Source organism: Marmota monax, unplaced genomic scaffold (assembly GCF_021218885.2).
Source record: "Marmota monax isolate L192 unplaced genomic scaffold, Marmota_monax_Labrador192_F-V1.1 WCK01_AAM20220418_F8-fsc00030, whole genome shotgun sequence".
Classification (NCBI taxonomy): domain Eukaryota; kingdom Metazoa; phylum Chordata; class Mammalia; order Rodentia; family Sciuridae; genus Marmota; species Marmota monax.
Genome location: NW_026691988.1, coordinates 14195465 through 14216045, shown reverse-complemented (window position 1 = coordinate 14216045; position 20581 = coordinate 14195465). Strand labels below are relative to the sequence as shown.

Below are 20581 nucleotides of genomic sequence, written 5' to 3'. Positions count from 1 at the left end.
CACAAAATCTCCATGGAGAAAATATAGTATTGGGGCATAAAGATCATTATTTTATTATAGCGTTAATTTTTACTCCTAGTATTTTATTTATGATAAATGAAATGTTGTGCTCTGTTGGTTTTAGGAAGGGTGTGTAATATATAGAAAATAACTGGAGAACCTTTTTGTCACTCTGCATTTTTGGTGCAATTTCTTCTTAGACCTTCTTCCATTAATTCTTGTTAATTAATTACTAATTTTATTTTTTTAGAAGTGGAAGTAGAACCAGGTTCTCTCCTTTACATGCAGGCACAGAGAAAAGCACCTTTTCCAGAGAGTTGCCCAGAGGAAGGAAGCAAGTGGTTTAAACCAAAGGGAGGAACAGCTGGTTTTTCTTCCTTTGCACTCAGTGATTACAGAGCAGTAGGCAGAGTCATCCTGATGGGCTCCTGGGCAGAAGGAGTTGCCTGCACAGGTCACTGGGTACCTAGCAGCACCTGCTCCGCGTGGGCGTGTCCTAGTGCTGCAAGCAGCTGGCGAGACAGGGCTGAGGTCCTACGGAAATAAGTAGCCCAAGGCTCAGCTGCTGGGATTTCCAAAGCCAAAATAACCCACCAGGAGAAAATAACACAGCAACCCCCAAGTCCAAGGGCATACTCTATGTCCAGCACCGCAGTGCTGCGCGCATCCCAAAGGGCTCACAGTGAGCTGAATTAGTTTCTTTAAAGCACACAGGTGTCAGGTTCTGTAGGTGTTTAGTGTTCGGATCAGAAAACATTATTTGCTTGAGAAAGGAGTGGGGTAGTCACAGGGCCCCAGAGGAATTTTTCCTGGAACTGCTTTAAAATTCCACTCCACTAGGTTCCTTTTGTGAGAGTCGCCTGGAGAAATGTTTTTCTCTTAGAAGTTGGTTTTGCGTCTTTCCTGCTTGTCTCAAAACATTAATTTTCTTTTCCATTAATAATAGAATTCTGTAGTTGTTTATAAATGCTTTTTTTTAAATGTAAAATTTTCCACTGACGGTCAAAATATAACTCATTTTAAGCACGATAAATAATATTATAATATTTTTGTTGCTAGTATTTTAGTTAAAACAAGTGAAAAACATTTTTTGGGGGGGTTCTGTTGGCTGTTTTGAGGGTTTTATTCACTTTGAAAAGTATTATTTGTGAAGTGTTACATCATTGTGTAATCTTAGAATAATTTAAATAATATTAGAATTATACGCAAGCGTTTTAAAGAACTTGTTCATAAAACACTGGACTTAACAACTTGTTTGAAGATGGTAAATTGAACATTAAAAAAAATCACTTCCACAAACATCAGTTTATGTCCAATTCCTTTTAAGTCCATTTCCCTTGAAAATTGCACATTTCATGGTTCTAAGAATTTGTTCCTAAAGTGCTATAAAACATTTTTATAATTAAAACTTTACTTAATATCTGTTTATATTGTCAAGTGTTTGTGTTTCTCTTTCAATTAACATGCTGATGGCTTGCATCTTTTATTGATATCGGTACACAGGATATACTTGTATATGTTAATCAACTTGTTAATTCTGATGTTTTCCTTTTTATTTAATTTTTACTTTCATTTCCTTAGTTCCTAATATTGTTCATGAGAAGAAAAATAGGTACAATCCCCACAGAGAACAATTTGTACCTTTTAAAATTACAGATTATATTTACTATGCAATATGTTTAATTATTTTTAAAACTTGGAGTTTTAAAAGTTTTAAAAAATGTTTTCTATTTCTTATATTTACTACATGGCTTGTTTTTGTCACACAAATTTTGTATAAAAATAAAGTCTAAGGCTAATATTTTTTCTAAATATAGCTTTGATTACTTCTTGAGAATTTTGTTATTATTTTCTGACTAGGTAGAAATTGGTGTGTGTGTGTGTGTGTGTGTTGTAGATGAACACAATACCTTTATTTTATTTTTTTTTATGTGGTGTTGAACCCAGTGCCTCACACATGCTAGGCAAGTGCTCTACCACTGAGCCACAACCCCAGCCCCTAGAAATTGCATTTTAAATTTTTTTCTGTAACATACTTTCCTCAGAGTTGTATTTAAATTAATTCATTACCCTTTTTAAGTATACAAACACTTTTCAGAATATTTTAAAAAATAAGATGGTGTCAAATAACATCCCACCAATGGGGTCTCCTATCAGTCCTGTTTCATCTTTTATCACACACATGAATAACTTTGTACATTTATGTATCTTTCTAAAGTTTCTTTACGCATGTGCAAGTGAAGCTCCATCCTTTTTTCCTTCCTTATCATTTTGGCATGAAGAGTGGCATGCTATGCCCTTTCTTTGACATGTTTCTTCTTAAAATTTAAGGTAGATTTTTAGGTAGATTTCCCTGTGTCGATGCACAAAGGATGTTATCAGGTCCTCTTCCCCTCTTCCTTCTTTTTACAGCTTCATAGTATTCTATCCCGTAGAGGAACCATTATGTTTTAAACCAGTTTCCTATTAGGAAAGGAAACATTTCAATTGTTTCCTTTTCTTCTGTTATAGACTTTGGTACAATCAATAAGTTAACGTGTGGAAATAAGCCTGTTAGCATAAATTCTGAAAAACAGAATGACTAGGTCAAATGATTCATGCATCTGTAATTTAAAAAAATACAGACAAATTGTTCTCTGTGGGGACTGTACCTATTTGTCTTTTCATGAACAATTATAAAAGTCTCCTATCCTCACAAATAGTGTTTTGTCAAATTTTAGGGGTTTTGTCTATCCAGTAGGTAAAAGTGATATTGAGGGAGGCTTTTCTTGTGTTTTCTTATTGTGATTGAGGATGCATTCTTTTCATACGTTTAAGCAATACTTCCCTTTTTCCTCTGAAATTTTCATGTTCTTTGCCATTATTTTCCTACTAGGTTGCTATTTGCTTTTTTTCCCCTAGGATTTCTTTATATATTAGGAACACAAATCCTTTGTTAAATGAGTTGTAATTTTTTCCCTCCAGTTTGTGGATTTTGTCTTTTCTCTATTTTTTTTAATGTAGGAGTTTTAAAAAGAATTTTGATGTAACTGAATCTATTAATTTTGTTTTATGAGTATTATAGTATGATTCCTAGTTAACTGGAAAGGTCTTTTCTACTGCTGGAAAATTCCAAATATTCTTTTCCTATAGTTTCTTAAACATTTTAAATCTTTGTTCATTTCAAAATATGTTAGAGTAAAAGGTATAGGTATGAATCCAGCTATTTTTTCCCCCATATTTAAATGGCTTTCTGATTATCCTTACAATATTTACTGAATAATCCATCCTTCCTCACTGATTTGAGGTACAACTTTTATCTATATTCCAAAATCCCATATGTATTTATTTTTGTTATTGATCTTTCCATTTTGTTTCATAGTTCACACTGCTTTATTTAGAGAAGTTTTTATTTTAATATTTGGTTGGGTTAGTTTTCTGCTCTTTTATTGCTACTATTTTTCCCCCAGAATTTTCTTGACACTTTTTTCTCGACATTTTTACATGATGTTTTATGATTAACTTACCTAGTTTTAGAAACAAATGAACAAAGAAACAAATAAATAAATAAAATGATGGGTATTTTCAGTTCATGCTGAATTTATAAACTTTAGGCATGTGTTGCTACTTGTTAAAATCTTATTTTACATAATTTTCTTTGTAAGGTTGTTTCTATTGCATGTGGGAACTTTTCATCCATGATTTTCCATTACATCTTGTATGTAGGACAACTACTGATTTGTGTATGTTAATTTAATATTCTATTACCATACTACCTTAATTCTTAAGTCATTTTTCACTTTACTTTTTTTGGGCGAGTTTCCAAATCTAGACACCAATATATCCTAAATCCATATGTTCTTTTTACAATGTAACATTGATACTTCTCCATCAAGACACGGGGAGTCTATGTTTCCTCCACTCGAGTCTGTCATAAATGCAGAAGCACTCTGAGACTTCTGAAGCCAAGTCATATTAAGAAACATAACTTTTACCTGGATTTGCTGGGACCCAGCCACTATATTACATCAAAGCCAACATAAAAATGACAGGCAACTGTATAGGATGAAGCCAGACCCCACACGGAAAGGACACATGTAGCTGTTCCAGGGACAGCCTAAGCCGAGGTCTCAGTTAAGAGCCAGCAACAATCACTGGACACGCACATGAATAAGCCCTTGGATGGCTCTAGCTCCATCCTTCAAGTCACCTTGGCAGATACAATCCCCCATTAACAAGCTCATGCTACTAAATCCTGCTCATGTGGCCAATTCTTTGGCAAAGTAAATATTTTCAGCCATTAAGTTTTGTCATGGTGTGTCAGTGGTAAGAAATAATCAGAACAGGTTTTGTGTGTTTGTTTAAAATCATATCATTACAAAAGTGTGATATTTTTACCTTTTCATTTTAATTTGTAAAGCTCTACTTTATTTTTCTCTGTGGTCAAGGGTTTGGAACCACACAGTCAATGTGACACATATTTCCTTCAAAATCCAATAAGACCCCATGGTCTTGCGTGCATGAAAACCTTGGATTTCACTTAAGAGGCATGTAGTTTCATGCTCACATGGATTACGGGAGCCCCGGAAACTTCATGAAGGTGGATGGCTCCTGCATGTTTATTTTGGAAGGGGCCATTTGTCTATTACCTATTGGCATGCATGTGGCTTATGAAGGTCTCTAGGGTATGTGTTGCATCCTGCAAGGAGTATAATTTAATCAGAGTAATAGAGGCTTGATGGCCCATGCAATGATTAGACAACCAAGGTCACTGATACACCGCCAGAAGGCATACTGCTGTCCTTGAATGGTAAGAAAATTCTCATAGCTTCATACCAGAGCTTGCATTGAGTTATCCCTAAAAAAAGGAACTTTCGTCTGGAAGAGTTCCTGTAAGTGGAGTCACTACCTAAGGAAGTTTATAATAACTCATTACCATTCTCCAAAAGCCATTAGTTTGTTATGCACAGCAATGTTAGTTTACTAGGACTGCCATAATAACCACAGCCTGGGGCGTAACCAACAGATCTATTTCCACAGAGTTCTGAGGCTGGAAGTCCAAGAACAAGCTGTCAGCAGGTTTCAGTGTCTTCTGAGGCCTCTTTCTTTGGCTTGCATTTGGTTCTCACATGGCCTTTTCTCTGAGCATCCCTGGTGTATCTTTGTGCATCCAAATATTCCCTTCTTATAAAGACACCAGCATTTTGGATTGGGGCCTACCCTAATGGCCTCATTTTAACATAATAACTTCTTTAAAGGCCTTATCTCCAAATAGTCACATTCTGAGGTACTAGGGGTTAGGGCTTCAACAATAGGAACTTCAGAAGGATGCAGATCAACACATTACTACGGGTCAAACATGTGAGTTGAGTGTGGTTGTGATGGCAATCACCAACTCTGTAATTACAGTCTTTGATAGTGGCACTATCAAAATGTGGCATTGCTTTTCTGTTTTTGGTAGATTTCTGCTTGACCTTTCCTACTTCCTCTTTCCAACTCTGAGAGTTAGGGAGTCATTATGGGGATTATTCCAGATAGTCTGATTCTATCAACTGTGCTTTCAGAGAAGGGCCACGGAATGCTAAGTGAAATAAACCAATCCCAGAAAACCAAAGGCCCAGTGTTCTCTCTGATATGCAGACGCTCACTCACAATAAGGGAGGGGGAGGGAAGAACCCAATTGAGTCAAATGTATGAAAGATGATATATCATGAGCTTTGTAATGTTTTGAACAACCAATAAAAAAAAAAAAGAAGTTCATTGGATGAGATAGAGGGGAATGAAGGGAAGGGAGGTGAGGTGGGGATAGGAAAGACAGTAGAATGAACCAGACCTAACTTTCCCATGTTCATATATGAACACACTAGTGAAAATCCACATCATGTACAATCACAAGAAGGGGAAGTTATACTCCAGGTATGTATGATATGTCAGAATTCACTTTACTGTCATGTATAGCTAAAAACAAACAAAAAAGAAAAATAAAAACAAAATTTAAAAAGTGGGGGGCATGGAGTGCCTCACCATGAGGGACTTGGGTTTGAACTGCACATTAAATCACTGATTTTTTTTAGTTTACCATTTTCAGGTGTACTTTGGCTATCTTTTCAATATTTCAGAATGACTTTGTGTCTGTTTTGCAATATATAGAATAGAGTTGGATTTGCCTTTGAGATGTAGTCTAAAAAATCTTTTTCTTTTAATATATGAATACTCTTTTATGTTTATTGATATTGACATGTTTGGTTAGAGTTCTTTTGTAATATTTTATGATATGTTACTTTTCTATATTATTGTAGTTATTGACTGAACTTTCCTTCTTCAGGCTAGAAGTCTTAATAAGTAGTATGTTAAAAATTGGATATATGTACTGTGAAGTACAAACACATTTACTATTAAAGTATATCTACTTTGAATTATCTTCAGTAAATTATCAGGAGCATCCTAGAACCTTCTCTCCTCTGCAGGTGGGTACTGGGCCCTTGGCAGTTGCCAATGGGAATACTCAGCCTTAGTTAGGAAGGGGTAGTAATTAAGAAAAAATAAATAGAGGAAGAGAATGTATGTTTATGTGCATGTGAGGGTATTTGTACAGGTGTAGGCATGGGTTAGTGTGTGTGGTGGGGAGATAGAGAAAGAGATGGGGAGACATATTTCAAGCATTTTTAAAATTATATTATCATCAATTAAATAATAATTTTTTTGTGTGATAGCAGGGATGGAACCCAAGGGCGCTGAACCACACACCCAGCCCTTTTTATGCTTTAGTTTGAGACAGGGTCTCACTAGGTTGTTTACAGCCTCACTTAGTTGCTAAGGGAGGCTTCAAACTTGTGATCCTCCTGTCTCAGCCTCCCAAGCCACTAGGATTACAGGTGCGTACCACCATGCCCAGCTTTAAATAATAATTTTTCTAGTAAATTATTTTATATCATTTGCTGATACAATTTAGTGTGGACAACCAGCACCTATATTTGTGTTAGGTATTACTTTATAATTTATATAGCATTCCATTTTCTACTTTAAAATTAATCATGGTCATCAGTAGAGAAAGGAACTGGGGGCAGGGAGAGGGAGGTGTGGCGGTACTAAGGAATAAAACTGACCAAATTATGTGCTCATATGAATATGTAGCTATGAATCCCATATTATGTATAATTATAATTCACTAATTAAAAATAAATAAACATAGGCAAAAAAGTAATTATGTCTCAAGATTTTATAAACTAGTGTTGAGAAAGTTTTTCTTTTTGGAATTGCCAAAATCTATACCTTTTCTAAGTCAGAAAAAGTATAGGAAAGAACGAGGTATAGTAAACCCACTTTCAACAGGTGATAATGCAGAATAAGAAAGGAGATGCCAGTGTTGTTAGGATCTTGAGAAACACCACGTGAACATCAGATTTGGGGTTGCTTGGTCTTTATTAAAGTTTGCATCAAGGGAGTTTCACAAGATTAAATCAGGAGATTGAGTACTCAGGGTTTTGACTAATTTGATGTAATTATTACTTACATTGCCCGGATGAGGTGACTGTGACTTAACTGCAATTGGAACCATCTGTCTTGCTTCCCCTCAGGCCCCCATGATGGCCTAGGTGTGTTATTCCAGCTCCTTTGGGACTAAATACACTCATGCCTTGATCCACATACCCCCTTTGACTTAATATATTTCTCAACAAGAAACACAATAGAATTTTATTCCTCCTTGATTAAATGGAGTCATAATTGCAAAAAGGAAAATCCAATGATCAATTTTAGTTTTAAAGCTAGAAAAGGAAAAAAGATATTATTATCAAAAAATGAATTTGGAAAGAATTCTTTAAAACACAGCCAGGGTGAAGTATTTTGGAAAGCATTGTATCTATTTGTATGCATATTTGTATATAAAAAGTGTCCTCCCTCTGGGTAAGGGAGGTGGGGGCTGATGACATTGCCTCTTGTGAGGTTCTGTTCTACATTGCAGATGCTGGAGGTGACAAAGCTCAGTGGTGACTCAATCCTGCTTTTCTGTTTAGACCTGGATCTTATTCCAGTTTAGGCTTCTCTTTCTCTTCTTCCATACCTAGAAATACAAACAAAGTTCTTTATTTGGGCGTCAGATTAAACTAGGATCATATATGTCAAAACTGCTCACAAAACTCTCATCTCCCCACCCTCCTATAGACTGCTCCCCCTTTTTCTCTTAACGGAAAAGGAAAGCCATGTACAACTTTTCCCAGAAACATCTTCAGTCACTTCTTTCCACAACCTTTCCCTGAATCAGGACACAACACCTCTGGGATACAGCCAGCTCTCTCTCTTCTGTGAATGAGGAGCACCCATTGATTCTTGATCCATTGAGTTTGTGTGAAAACCCCAACCCGACCAACAGAAGCCGTGCAGCTGATGTAATTCAAATGGACTTCATTTATTTTTATTCTAGTCCTGTTTCTTCCTAAGGCAAGGACTCTGGATTTCCAAGAGTTAAGACTTTAAAAAAATATATTTATTTTTTATATTTTAAAAAGCTCAGAGGGACCTATTAGTCACAAGAACTATTTATTTCCATACCTGTGTGTCCTTTTTAAAAGACATTTTTGCAGTGCTAGGGGTGGAACCCAGAGTGTCATGCATGCTAGGCAAGTGCCCATCACTAGGCTACACCCCAGCCAAATCTTCCTTCTATTCAACCTGCTGCTGACAGACCTACACTGTTCTTCTTTTCCTCCTGCAGAATTTGTGTGTACTAGACTAGTAAGATCTGCCTGTTGTCTTTGGTGAATAGCCAGCAACCTTTCATTTTCCTGGGGAAAAATATGTTTGAGTCATTCTTATAAATTATAATTAACTTTTTTCTTTTGCTTCTAGTTAAACATTTTTTTTCTCATGTTACCAAATTCTCAGAGACTTTTTGCATGTTGTTTTCAATAGCAATGATGGAATGAAAGAATTCAAAATATTGCTTTCCAGGTTTTAGTAGTATTCTTTTATAAATTGCTAGCTCTCTCACTAGTATGGCAATATGTAAATCAATGGATGTGTAACTGATGTGATTCTGCAATCTGTATATGGGGTAAAAATGGGAGCTCATAACCCACTTGAATCAAATTGTGAAATATGATATATCAAGAACTATGTAATGTTTTGAACAGCCAACAATAAAAAATTAAAAAAAAATAAAATAAAAAATAAATAAATAAATAAATTGCTAGCTCTCTGAGAGCAGGGCCCTTGACTGTTTTGTTCCTGATTGTATCTCTAGCATCCAATATGCAGTGTCTGTCTCATAGGAGGTACTCAATCGTCACTGGATAAATTAAGAAACAATGCATATAAAGAAGGCCTCAGAAGACTGGACCTGCAGGAAAGCAGTAGAATAAAACATGGGCCTCCATAATATAATAAATCATAAAGCCCCATAGGGTCATATAGCCCATAATGGCTCCCCACCAACTCCCACTCCCAGCTCCTAGTCTATGTTTGGTGGGGTCAGGAGGAGGTAGGGAGTGTCCTCAATAGTCTTTTGTGTTTGGTTCTCATTATTAAGGAACTACAATACTGTTTCCAAATTACTTCTCAGATTATGGGAAACCTCATTTTGAAGAACAAGGACATTGAAAGGGAGGAGGAACAGGGCTGAAGGCAAGAAGATAGGACAGGGCTTCGCTGTTGGTAGCTAAGGCAAAGGCCCGAAATAACCGATTCTGTTCAAACTGCACACAAGATTTGAGTTCCAACTTCTGGCCCACATTCTCTGTCCGTGGAGAAGGTACTGGGGACTAATATGAACTTGCTTTCTAATGTCTTTTTCCTCCAAAGCCCCTTCTGCTAATGGGCCAAGGAGGCATCATGGTGGAATCTTCAGAAGCAGGAATGGGGAACACGGAGCATTCTCTGATCTAGAGAAGGAAAATGGCTCCCCACCTATTTTGGTTTGGCAGCTGTGAGATTGAGGTGAAAAATTAGACAGTTGTAATAATTGTTTAGAAGAACCAGGCGTACAGTTTCCACACAAAGCAGAAAGAACCCTGTCACAAAGCTGATGGTGGCTGCAGATGCAGGACACCAGGACAAGACTGTCCTTGAGGGAGGCATTTAGGTGTGTCCTCAGGCTGGAACAGGGGCTCCACCAGGGGGCAGTACTTTGACACTGCAAGCCTGCTGGGCCCAGGCAAGAAATGACCTGGAGAAGAAAGGCCAGGGGGGTTCTGCACTCTCAGGCTCTCCTTCCCAACTCATGTGTGAAAGTCCTAACCCTCTTTTCTGATGGTTTGGCCAATCGCACAGAGGCCAATTTTTTTTTTTTTTTTTTTTTTTTGCGGGGGCGGGAATTTTCTACCAGCAGACAGCAGAGACACTGCCACCTTGGACAGGCACGAAGAAATAAAGGAGACAAATCATTGGTCAAGATGGCTCAGGCACTGCCTCCTGGTTCCAGAGGGTGGGGCTGTAGCCCAGGGCTGAAGGGTTGGAGCTACTGCTGGGCCTGAAGGCAGGGCCACGCCCCCTTCCCTGTGAACCCTGAAGACAGAGCATCCAATCAAAGAGGATTATTCTCAAGCTTTCAAATCTGATGGATTTTCCTTGCTGGCTTTCAGACTTTCTTGGGAAGCACCAGGGGCCTTCTTTCCCCTGCCATTTCTCTTCCACCATTGTGTCTTAGAAGCACGTGATTTCTTGTTTGGTTTCATAGGTCTCCATGCAACTGGAGAATAATTTTGCTTCAGGATGACTCATACTTCAAGTCTCATCCATGCCTGATGGATATCATATTAAGACGAGATTCTGGATTTAAGAGTTGATGTTGGAAGGACTTTGGGGACCACTGGGATGAGGGGAATGTATTTTGCATGTGTGAAGGTCATGGATTTTATGAGGCAGGGAGCATTATAGGCTGAATTATGTCCCTCCGAAATTCTCATGTTGAATTCTGAACCGCTGGATTCTCAGAATGTGACCTTTTTTGTATAGGGTCTTCACAAAATTAAATGAAAGTCATCAGGGTGGGCCCTCATCAAATATGACTTATGTCCTCAGAAAAAGGGTGAAGTTGGGGAGCTATCTCACATACAGGGAGAACACAAGTAAAGGAAGATGGGTAACTGTAAGCCAAGGAGACGTCAGGAACAGATACTTCCCTCACAGAGGAACCAATCATGCCAATACCTTGGATTTTGGACTTCCAGTCCCTAGATGTGTGAGCTAATGAATTTCTGTCATTAAGCCACCCAGCTTGTGGGACTCTGTTCCCACAGTCTTAGTAAACTAAACTTCCATGAAACCATCTTGAGTTACTTTATTATAAAAAGAGCAAATGCTTGATTTTTAACTTAGCCTATTTTAAGGGCTTTTAAAAATTTATATTTCCTATCAGCTTAGCCTGTGTTGCAATTATATAGGCAAGGTCTGTGGTTCTGATGAAGTCTCTGAGTTCTCGTATGTCTGGATTTCTAAACATGACGACGTGCTGATGCTTCACTAGCAATAGCACTGGACTGAACCTTGGCTAGAAGGTGTTGGCTCTGCCACCAACTATTTTGGTAGGTCCCTCTATTTTGGTATGGCCCTCTGGGGGCTTTAAGATTTCTGAGCCTCAGCTGACTTTGGTAAAAGGAAAATGTTGGTTTAGATGATTCCTGATCTCTTTTTCAGCAATAAGCTTATACAATAATGCAATCATGTGATTTTATCTTGAAGTTATAGCTGATAAAACTAAGTCAAGGAAGTCAAGTCACAAAACCCATTATGGAACAAGGGAAGGGGGCTCATGTGCAATGTTCCTTCTTGGGGGATTCTCTAGTAACTGGTGTGTGGTAATGATGATACACTGTACACCACTGTATTCAACACACACACACACACACACACACACACTCCGTGTTCAATCAGCAGTTTCAAAAATCAACTACTAATGAGCCAGGAAACTAAGTAAAGTGCCAGATGAGAATTAGGGAATATTAGAGAGCCATCTAAAGCAGAGAGTCCATTCTAATTCTTGGTTGATAGAGGGAACAGTGGGCTTGGTATTCCTAGATCTTAAAATATTTGATAGGAATTTGAAGCCTGGTCTTTATGTGAAATCTCCCAAGTTTTAAATGTTGGTTCCAAACTCAAAACCCCACTATGTAGGCCTAATGAAACTTCTTGATGGATACAATTTAGGGGCAGGTTATCAGTATGTGATTCCCTATTGTAAATGGGAAGATACCTACCTGACACAAAACATCAGCCTCAACAGAATCAACTAGATAGATGGAGACAAAATTAATTTCAAACCCGAGATGAGTTATAAAAAGTTAGCCTTCACTCAAGTGCCTTAAGAGAATAGGACAATTAAAGTGAACAGACCATTTGAAAAAGTCTTAGTTTCACTATTCATTTTAAACTCCTCATTCAAAGTTGTTAAAAGCAATATTATTGTGATCTGGAATGGATATTTATCACTCCTGGTTTTTAGGCCATCTCCTCATAAAAGTATTAGAAAAATGGTCAAATGACTGTCAGAAAAATCAAGGGGACACAGTCATAAATATTTCCTGTCTTGGACTATTAAATCTGAATACAGTTTTTCTTCCAAGAATCTGAAAAAAAGCTTAATTTTGTTTTCAAAATATTTTCACTTAACTAAATGCCTCTATAAATTATATAAATTAACTAATAGAGAAAGATTATTATTCCCATCAAACAGAGGGAACATTATTAAAAGATAACTTCTGATTCCCCAAACTGTGGCCTGAACTGAATAAAAAATTTTGACATCTTTTCAGTAGACTACTCATCAAACTGAAAAGCTGAGACAGTAAACCCTCAATTCCTCTGGGCCATTTAGCATTGGCTAACACCTTGACACATACAATCTTAGAAGATTCACACAAAAAATGCCTGAATCAGTAACTGCAATCACTGTGCTTTATTTGTGTATTAGATGGAGTTCCTGGCATAGTATCTGACATGGAGTAGGGGGCTCAATGTTTGTGGAGCAGAATCCAGTTACTGGTGACCTCTAGAATGCTGATTGTTGGAGATGTCCAGAGCTTTCTAGAATCCCCACACTATCTTGCCTTTGGATGGTATTTTCATGCAGGATTCAAATCACTACACATGTGTCACTTTTTCCATCTTCCAATGTTTATGTTATATTACATACAATTTGGACAGGTTTTGCACAGCTTGGACAAGATTACACATCTTGCCCAGATGGAGGCTCTGCCATAAATGGAAACAAAACAGAAATCACATCATGGGTTAAGAGAGCTTTTACAACAATGCAGTATTACCTTTCACAAGCCTGTACCTCTTTGCCATCTTCGTACCTTAAAGAGGACAGCCACTGGAGAGTCATTTGGCCAGAGGCATTCTGAGGTGCTTAAGAGTTCTAACTACGTGGTGGTGAGACTCCTCTGAGATTATTGCACCCACATAAAAGATGGCTTAGAAAGTGGACAACCAGGTGACTTAACAAGACCCCTTGGCTACATTTCATATCTTATATATTAAATTTGGAGTCCTTTTGGCTAAGAAAGCATTTGGATAACCAGAGCAAATGTCTCTAATTTTTTTCCTGTTAATACTATGTTTTTCCCTATAAAATTTTATGGATTTGGAGGTTTTACTAGCTAATAAGACTGAGTGAGTAGTTAACCTATCAGGTAAAACCTCCAACAGTTCCTAAATTAATATTGTAATTATAAAAATGAGAATTTCAGAAGAGATCCAGCGCCAGGGTTAAAGGAGAGGCTGCTGTGGAATTTTCCCTCAGTCTCTGCATAAGCTGTCGTGGGCAGCACTTCTCCTGTTTTATGTCCCCCTCCCCCCTGCCCCCAAATACTTACTTCTCTGTGTATCCCAGATGTAGTTGTTCAGAACTTCTCCCAGCAGGTACAGAAAGTTCATCAAGATGGTCGTCGACCCAAAGAAGATGATCCTGGCTCCAGGGCCAATGTGTTCCAGGAAGGGGTACACCCACATGCCGGTGACATGATGCACCCAGCACACCCTGCCATGGAGTTGGAAAGGAGACAGAGGCAGTCACTCTCATGGCAGATGTCAGAGCTGCTAGGTTACAAGTACACACGCCCCCATCTAACCGTTCTTCAGCAGCTGCCAGTCCCAAGTGTGGCGTCTGATCCTTGGGAGTGACCAGAAACCTGGTGGTTGGTGGTTTTTACCTTTTATTTTGAAATAATTTTAGACTCTCAGAAAGAGGTGCAAATATGAGGCAGAGAATTCCCATCTGTCCCACTCTTAGCCTGGTGACATCCTGTATAATCCTGGGACCATCACTACATCTAAGAAGTCAACCTTGGTACAGCAGTATTAATGAAACTACGGCTTTATCTGAAATTCCCCATTGTTTCCATCAATGTCCTTTTTCTGTACCAGGACCCACTCCAGGGTCCCTCCTTACATTTAAAGGCGTGGCTCCTTATCTGCACTCTGGCAGCTCCTCAGCCTCTCCTTGTCTTTGAAGGACACTTACAGCTTTTGGTCAGGTATTTGAAACTGTTATACAATCTTTTTAATCTCCTCTTTACATAACGAAACAATGTAGCATTAGGCAACCACACTGTAACAAGATCTAGGTGGGAATGCACAGGCATCCTGCCAGACCACCTTCCAACTAGACATGACTGCGAGCCGCGCATGCTGGCAGGACCATCCCGGAGCCTAGCAGACACCAGGCTTCCTGCTCCTCTGATCTTCTCATCCTACGTTCATTTCACCGTCCCCCCCCCCCCATTTTACATATGTACTTGTAATCATTCTATTTGTGTCTGGAGATATTTTTGGCTCAGTGGGAACAGCAACATCATCAATTGCCGCTGCTTTCAAAAGTTTCGTTAGAGTAACTGAGCCATTGGCTTGGTCCTGACATGACTGTTCATAGCTGTTTTTCAAAAATATTTTGGAGTTCATTACTCTATTGAATGTTGTCAATTTTGAAGACCAAATAAAATATGAATAACTGTAGTATACTAGGAATAAAATTACTTTTTAAACTAATGTGTTCTGGGGTCATCTCATTTTCCATGATTTCACTCTTTAAGGAGTGTACTTACATATTCATTACCTACACATAAATTCATTGAAGAAGGAAACCTGGGGTCTCAGAGCTTGTATTATCCATGAAGATAACCCCCAACCCCCATGGAAGTCAAAATTCATTTTGGGGTGTTAGTAAAACACTCTTACTTTTTAAATATAGAAAGCATATACATACACAGCTAAAATCATGCATGTGTATATATATATAAACACATGCACTATATCTGTGGTATCAGAACTTCATGGCTCAGCAATTCCACTCCTAGGTATGCAGCAAAATAATAGAAAGCAGAAACTCTAAAATATTTGTACATCAATGTTCCTATTAGCCAGAAGGTTGAAATAATCCAAGTGTCTATCAACAGATGAATGAATAAATATGATGTTGGATATACTGGCAATGGAATATTATTTAGCCATAAAGAGGAATGAAATTTTGATACATGTTGCAACATGGATGAACACTGAAAACAAGCTAAATGGATTAAGCCAGATATGGGACAAATGTTGTAGTTTCCACTTATATGACACATCTAAAATAGGCAAATTCAGAACAAGAAGCTACAATGCAGGTTACCAGGGACTGAGGGGAGTGGAGAATAGGAAGTTTACGTTGGAGATAATGAAAAAGTTCTGGGTATAGATAGTGGTGATGATTATGTAATATTATAAATGTATTTAATGACAACTGTACATCTACAAGTGATCAAAATGATAAACATTGTGTGATGTATATTTTACTACAATAAAACATTCCATGGGATAAAGATTAGGGGGAATGTATGAAAGGGCTCCTTGGTTGGGGGAGGCAGTTATTAAAGAAAGGTGGAGAAATTGTGCCTTAGGAAGAAGAGGCAGTCATTGGGTCCATCCATGGCTTGAATCATGTCCAAAATCAGAGTTCTTTTATTTTTTTAAATAAAAATGAGGCCATGCTAGCAAAAAAAAAAAAAAAAAAAATATATATATATATATATATATATATATATATATATATTTTTTAAGCTAAAGCATTTATGAGACTCAGCAGAAATTAAATTGTCAGAGGTAACCTGTGGGCTTCTGATACATCACATTCTGTTTGTTCATAAATCAGAGGCAGTTTTATCTTCCTAATCTTGTCTTAACTAATGTGTACCCATCAAGTGGCTTATTAATTTCCACAGAGATAATATGCAATATTCCCCAAATTTAATACCATAAAACTATAATTGATTTCTTTGCAAATCAACTTATGACAGTATAATCTGACTCACAGTAAAACTGTTTCCTCAATTAGGCAAACTGGGAGCAATTCAAATTATAATTGCTAATGGTACTTTTTATACTTGTTCCTGATATTCAACTCACTTTTGTAGAATGAGCTTTCCATTTGCAGGTTTTGGGATCATCTCTGATGTCAGGATGAGGTCTACTCTTTAGACCCTATTGGATGGCAATGTACTTTTTTTGATTTGTATGGAATCATCCTATAATACCAAACAGATATAACCACGATGCCACATCCTATCTACCCTTAGACAACTCCTGAATTCTCACCTCCAGTCTGGATCTCTTTCCTGAACTCCAGTATTCCACACCTCACTGCACACCTGCCCTTTAGATGTTTAGACGTGCTGTTAGCAGCATTTCCAACTGAACATTTCCATGCCATCAACTTCCCTGCATCTGATTCGGCACACACCCTCTCCCCTGTCCCCATCACTCAATGACAAATGTGCCTATTCTGCATCTTTCTCTTTCCAGGTTGATGGCCACTATATTTTTCTAGTAGTAGCCTGGGACAGGAAACATGGAGTCATCTTTCTCTTTTATTTTTCTCACAACCCACACCCAACCCATCCTTAGATCCTTTTGGCACCACTTTCCAAATATTGTCATCACTTGATATCCATAGGGGATTGGATCTAGGCATCCCACAGAGACCTAATTCTGCAGATGCAAAAGTCTCTTATAAAATGGCTTGGTGTTCACATATCATCTATGCACACCCTTCTGTATTCTTTAAATCATCTCGATTACTTATAATACTTAGTACAATGGAAATGCTGTGCCACAAGTTGCTACACTGTATTGTTTGGGAAGTAATGACAAGAAAAGAAGTCTGTGTGTGTTCAGTATAGATGAAATTTCCCCCCAATATTTCTGATCTGTGAGTAGTTGAATCAACGATACAGAGGGCCAATTGTATGACCCATGTATCTACTTCCCACCACTCCCTCACTGTCCCTTGAGTTCAAGCCATCCTTGCTTATCCCAGGAACAATGAGGCACCCTCTAGTCTCTGCTTTCACTCTCTTTACACTGGAGCAGCCAGACAGGTCAGGATCCAGTGCCCGCCAGGCCATGCTGCTCTTCTGCTCAACTCTTGCTTCCTTTCCCACTTAGAGAAAAGCCCGGTCCCTGGATGGTTCTCAAGGCCTGACCTAAGCTTGCCTGGCGCCTTCCTAACTTCATCTCCTGCTCTTCTCCCTCTTGCTCACTCCGTTTCTGCCACACCCATTTCCTGGCATCCCTTGAGCACACTTAGCCTTGTCACTTCTGGGAACACTACAGGGCTTCTCATCCTCCCTGATCCCAATATCTCCAGGCCTCCCTTGGGTCTTCCAGATGTTTACCCAAATGCCACCTCTCATTGAGGGCTTCCCTGGCCCAAACATTGCGACCCTATCCTGAAACTTTCTATTCTCCATCTCCCTAGCCATTACTGTGCTTTATTTATTTACTTGTCTGTTTACTGTCTGCACCTTGAGCCCAGACATTTTGTCTGTCATGTTTACTGCTGTACGCCACGGTCCTTGCAGCAGTGTCTGGCATACAATATGCACCAAAAAAATGATTTGTTGAATTAATAATTGAGTAAAGGAACATCTACTGCAACATCTTGTACATCCTTATATTATGTAGCAGGCACTTTCCCAATATCTTAAAAGCAATCCCAAATAGAAATGCAAAGTAAACAACTCAAATCTCTATGCTTTTTGTCACTACATTTGATTTAAGTTAGGGGTAGGCAAACCTTTTCTGCACAGGACCAGACAGTAAATGTTCTCAGCCACTATATGGTCTCTATAGGTCTATATAGGACACCATATGGTCTCTGCCACAAGTAAAGTCTGTCACTGCAGTGCAAAAGCAGCTACAGATACTAGCTAAACAAATGCATGTGGATATGTCCCAATAATTTTATCTATGGATATTGAAATTCGAATTTTCATATCATGAAATTATCTTCTTTTGATTTTTTCAACCATTTAAAAATGTAAAAGCTACTGGTATTATTTTTTTGTGTGTGATACTCCCCCCCCCACCCACAGAAGTGATGGACTGAATTTGGCCCATGGGCTGTCATTTACTAACCCCTAGTTTAGTAGTTTTTTTTGTGTGTTTCACAAAACTCTTTGTGTACATCGTCTCATCTAGTCCTCTCAGCAATCCTATGTATAGCATGTCATTCTAATTTTACTGATGTGAAAATCAGAGATTATGAAGAACATGTCAAAACTGCCAATGCAAATTGCCAGGTTTGCATCCTGCAGTGCAGGGCAGTGAACAGCTATTCTGAGTATGGTGCTTTAATATGCAAGTTATCTCCTTGACCTATACCACCCCGTGACAAGGTACAAGCATTCCTATTTCACAGATAAAGAAACTGAGACCAGTTTTTTTTTTCTAAAAAGTTTCTTTCTAAAAAGCTGGATAATCCAGGAAAGAAATGCACATTTGATTTCTCTTTTTCTGTGTGCATTTTTGCTTTCCATACTCTTTTCCATACTCTTCCATAGTGAAGCATTTATTACTGCTGCCAAAATGGAAGTGAGAGTTTCTTTCTTTTCTTTTTCTTTTTTTTTTTTTTTTTAAGTTTTCTTGATCTGGGAGGTCAACACACCATCTCAGATACGGAAGTCCTGTTACCTGGGGCTTCACCTGGATCAGTGTGAGGATGCATACACTTGCCCTGACAGGCTGTGCTTTCATCATTTGCTTCCTTGATATGATCAGGGCCCAATTTTCTGCACCAAGATGACTCATGCCCCTGTTCATTTATTTGTGAAGAGTTCTCAGTTCTTGGTTGACTCAATTTCTATCTTATTATAAAGCCTTCTTGTCTTAGTGCCTAAATAAATCGCACTTAAGGTAATGGTACCAAATTTAATTTAACTTAAGAAATCAATAACCATGGTGTGTGCATATGTTTGTGTGTGTGCATGCACAAATATGTTCATATTTATACCATGAAACTTCTGGAGTATGTATTTTATCAAATGTACCTTCAATTCCATTCACTTTAATGTGTCATTTTTTTAAAAAATAACACTTACCTATATCTCCCACCTGAGTACTTTGCTAACAAGGATACAGAAGTACATGAGACAAAGGTAACTTCTGTCCTCTTGGCTTATAGTCTAATGAGGGACCCAGCTATTAGAGAAACATTTAAAGTGTAGTAAGAATTAAGACAGGGTAACAGTAGGGTACTGTGGGTGCACAGGGACTGTCCCCTGCTTTTTCTTTTAAACTTCTACTTATCATTAGTCTTTCTCTTATATATATTCAACTTTCTTTCAAACCATTTTCTCATAAATATAAAAATAAGAACATGTAGGATATAAATATAAAAAATGTTTGAAAGAGTTAAATATGAAACTTTACAGTGGTTAATAAACAACTTCTTATAATGGTTTCACAAATATGAGAAAATTATAAATATGCTCAAATATCTTTCATTAAACTACAACCACAAGATCTCCACTGGTGTCAGAAATACTGCTGTGTCTATCCTCTACAAAGACAAACTGCTCCAACAAGTGGCCCACACTCTGACTCTGCTACTTTGCTCAGCACTCACTCCTCCACTCATGACTGCTTGGCTCCTTTTCCCCAGCTGCCTGCTCTTCTTAGTTCCCTTTGTGAGTTCACCCTTCACTGCCCTGCCAGTAAATGTGGAACTTCCTTAAGGTTGGGTTTCTAACCCATTTCTCATGTTGTGCATTCTCAGGATAAGCTCATTTATGGCCACTGCAGAATTCCACTAAATAGATGGATATTTCACAAATTTGCACCCTAACCCAGATTTCTTCTCTATTTTAGAAAAGATTATAAACAGTCCTCAAAAAACATTGTTCTGCACATCTTAAAGATATCTTAGTTCAATATATCTAAAGCCAAAGGCACGTTTCCCCCAGACCTCTGGCGTTTCTTATCTCTGAGAATGGTACCACTGTTCTTTCTGTGCAACTCAAACACCTGGAGTCACCTTTGACACCTTCCTCTCATTCATCACATATAGTCAATCCACAATCCTGTCTTCTCAAGATCAGCACACAAATCTCTCCCATGCATTGCTATTTTTTTTATTTCCATCATCAGCATCTTAATTTGTGTTACAATAATCTCTGTCCGGAGAACTGCAAAAGTTTCTAACTTATCTCTACTTTTACTTTTGTCTCCTTTGTACTCATTATCATACCTGCCACAGTGATTTTTCCAAAACAGAAATCTGAACACATGATATTACAGCTTTCACATACTGATGGATTTCCATTGCTGTTTGTTAAAGATAACAAGGTCTGGAGTG

The 20581-nt window shown here is 38.1% G+C and overlaps 1 protein-coding gene across 3 annotated transcripts in view; it reads right to left on the bottom strand.

The window, feature by feature from the left end:
- Positions 1-7382: 7382 nt before the first annotated feature.
- Positions 7383-20581, bottom strand: part of Aig1 (androgen induced 1) — a 242959-nt gene continuing 229760 nt past the window's right edge. For all 3 annotated transcript variants that reach the window (XM_046450576.2, XM_046450571.2, XM_046450579.1), the window contains 2 exons: positions 13791-13954; positions 7383-8041 (listed from right to left, as the gene is read on the bottom strand). In XM_046450576.2, the coding sequence (XP_046306532.1) occupies positions 8014-8041; positions 13791-13954 (192 nt within the window). In that variant the 3' untranslated portion in view covers positions 7383-8013. The remainder of the gene's footprint in view (positions 8042-13790; positions 13955-20581) is intronic.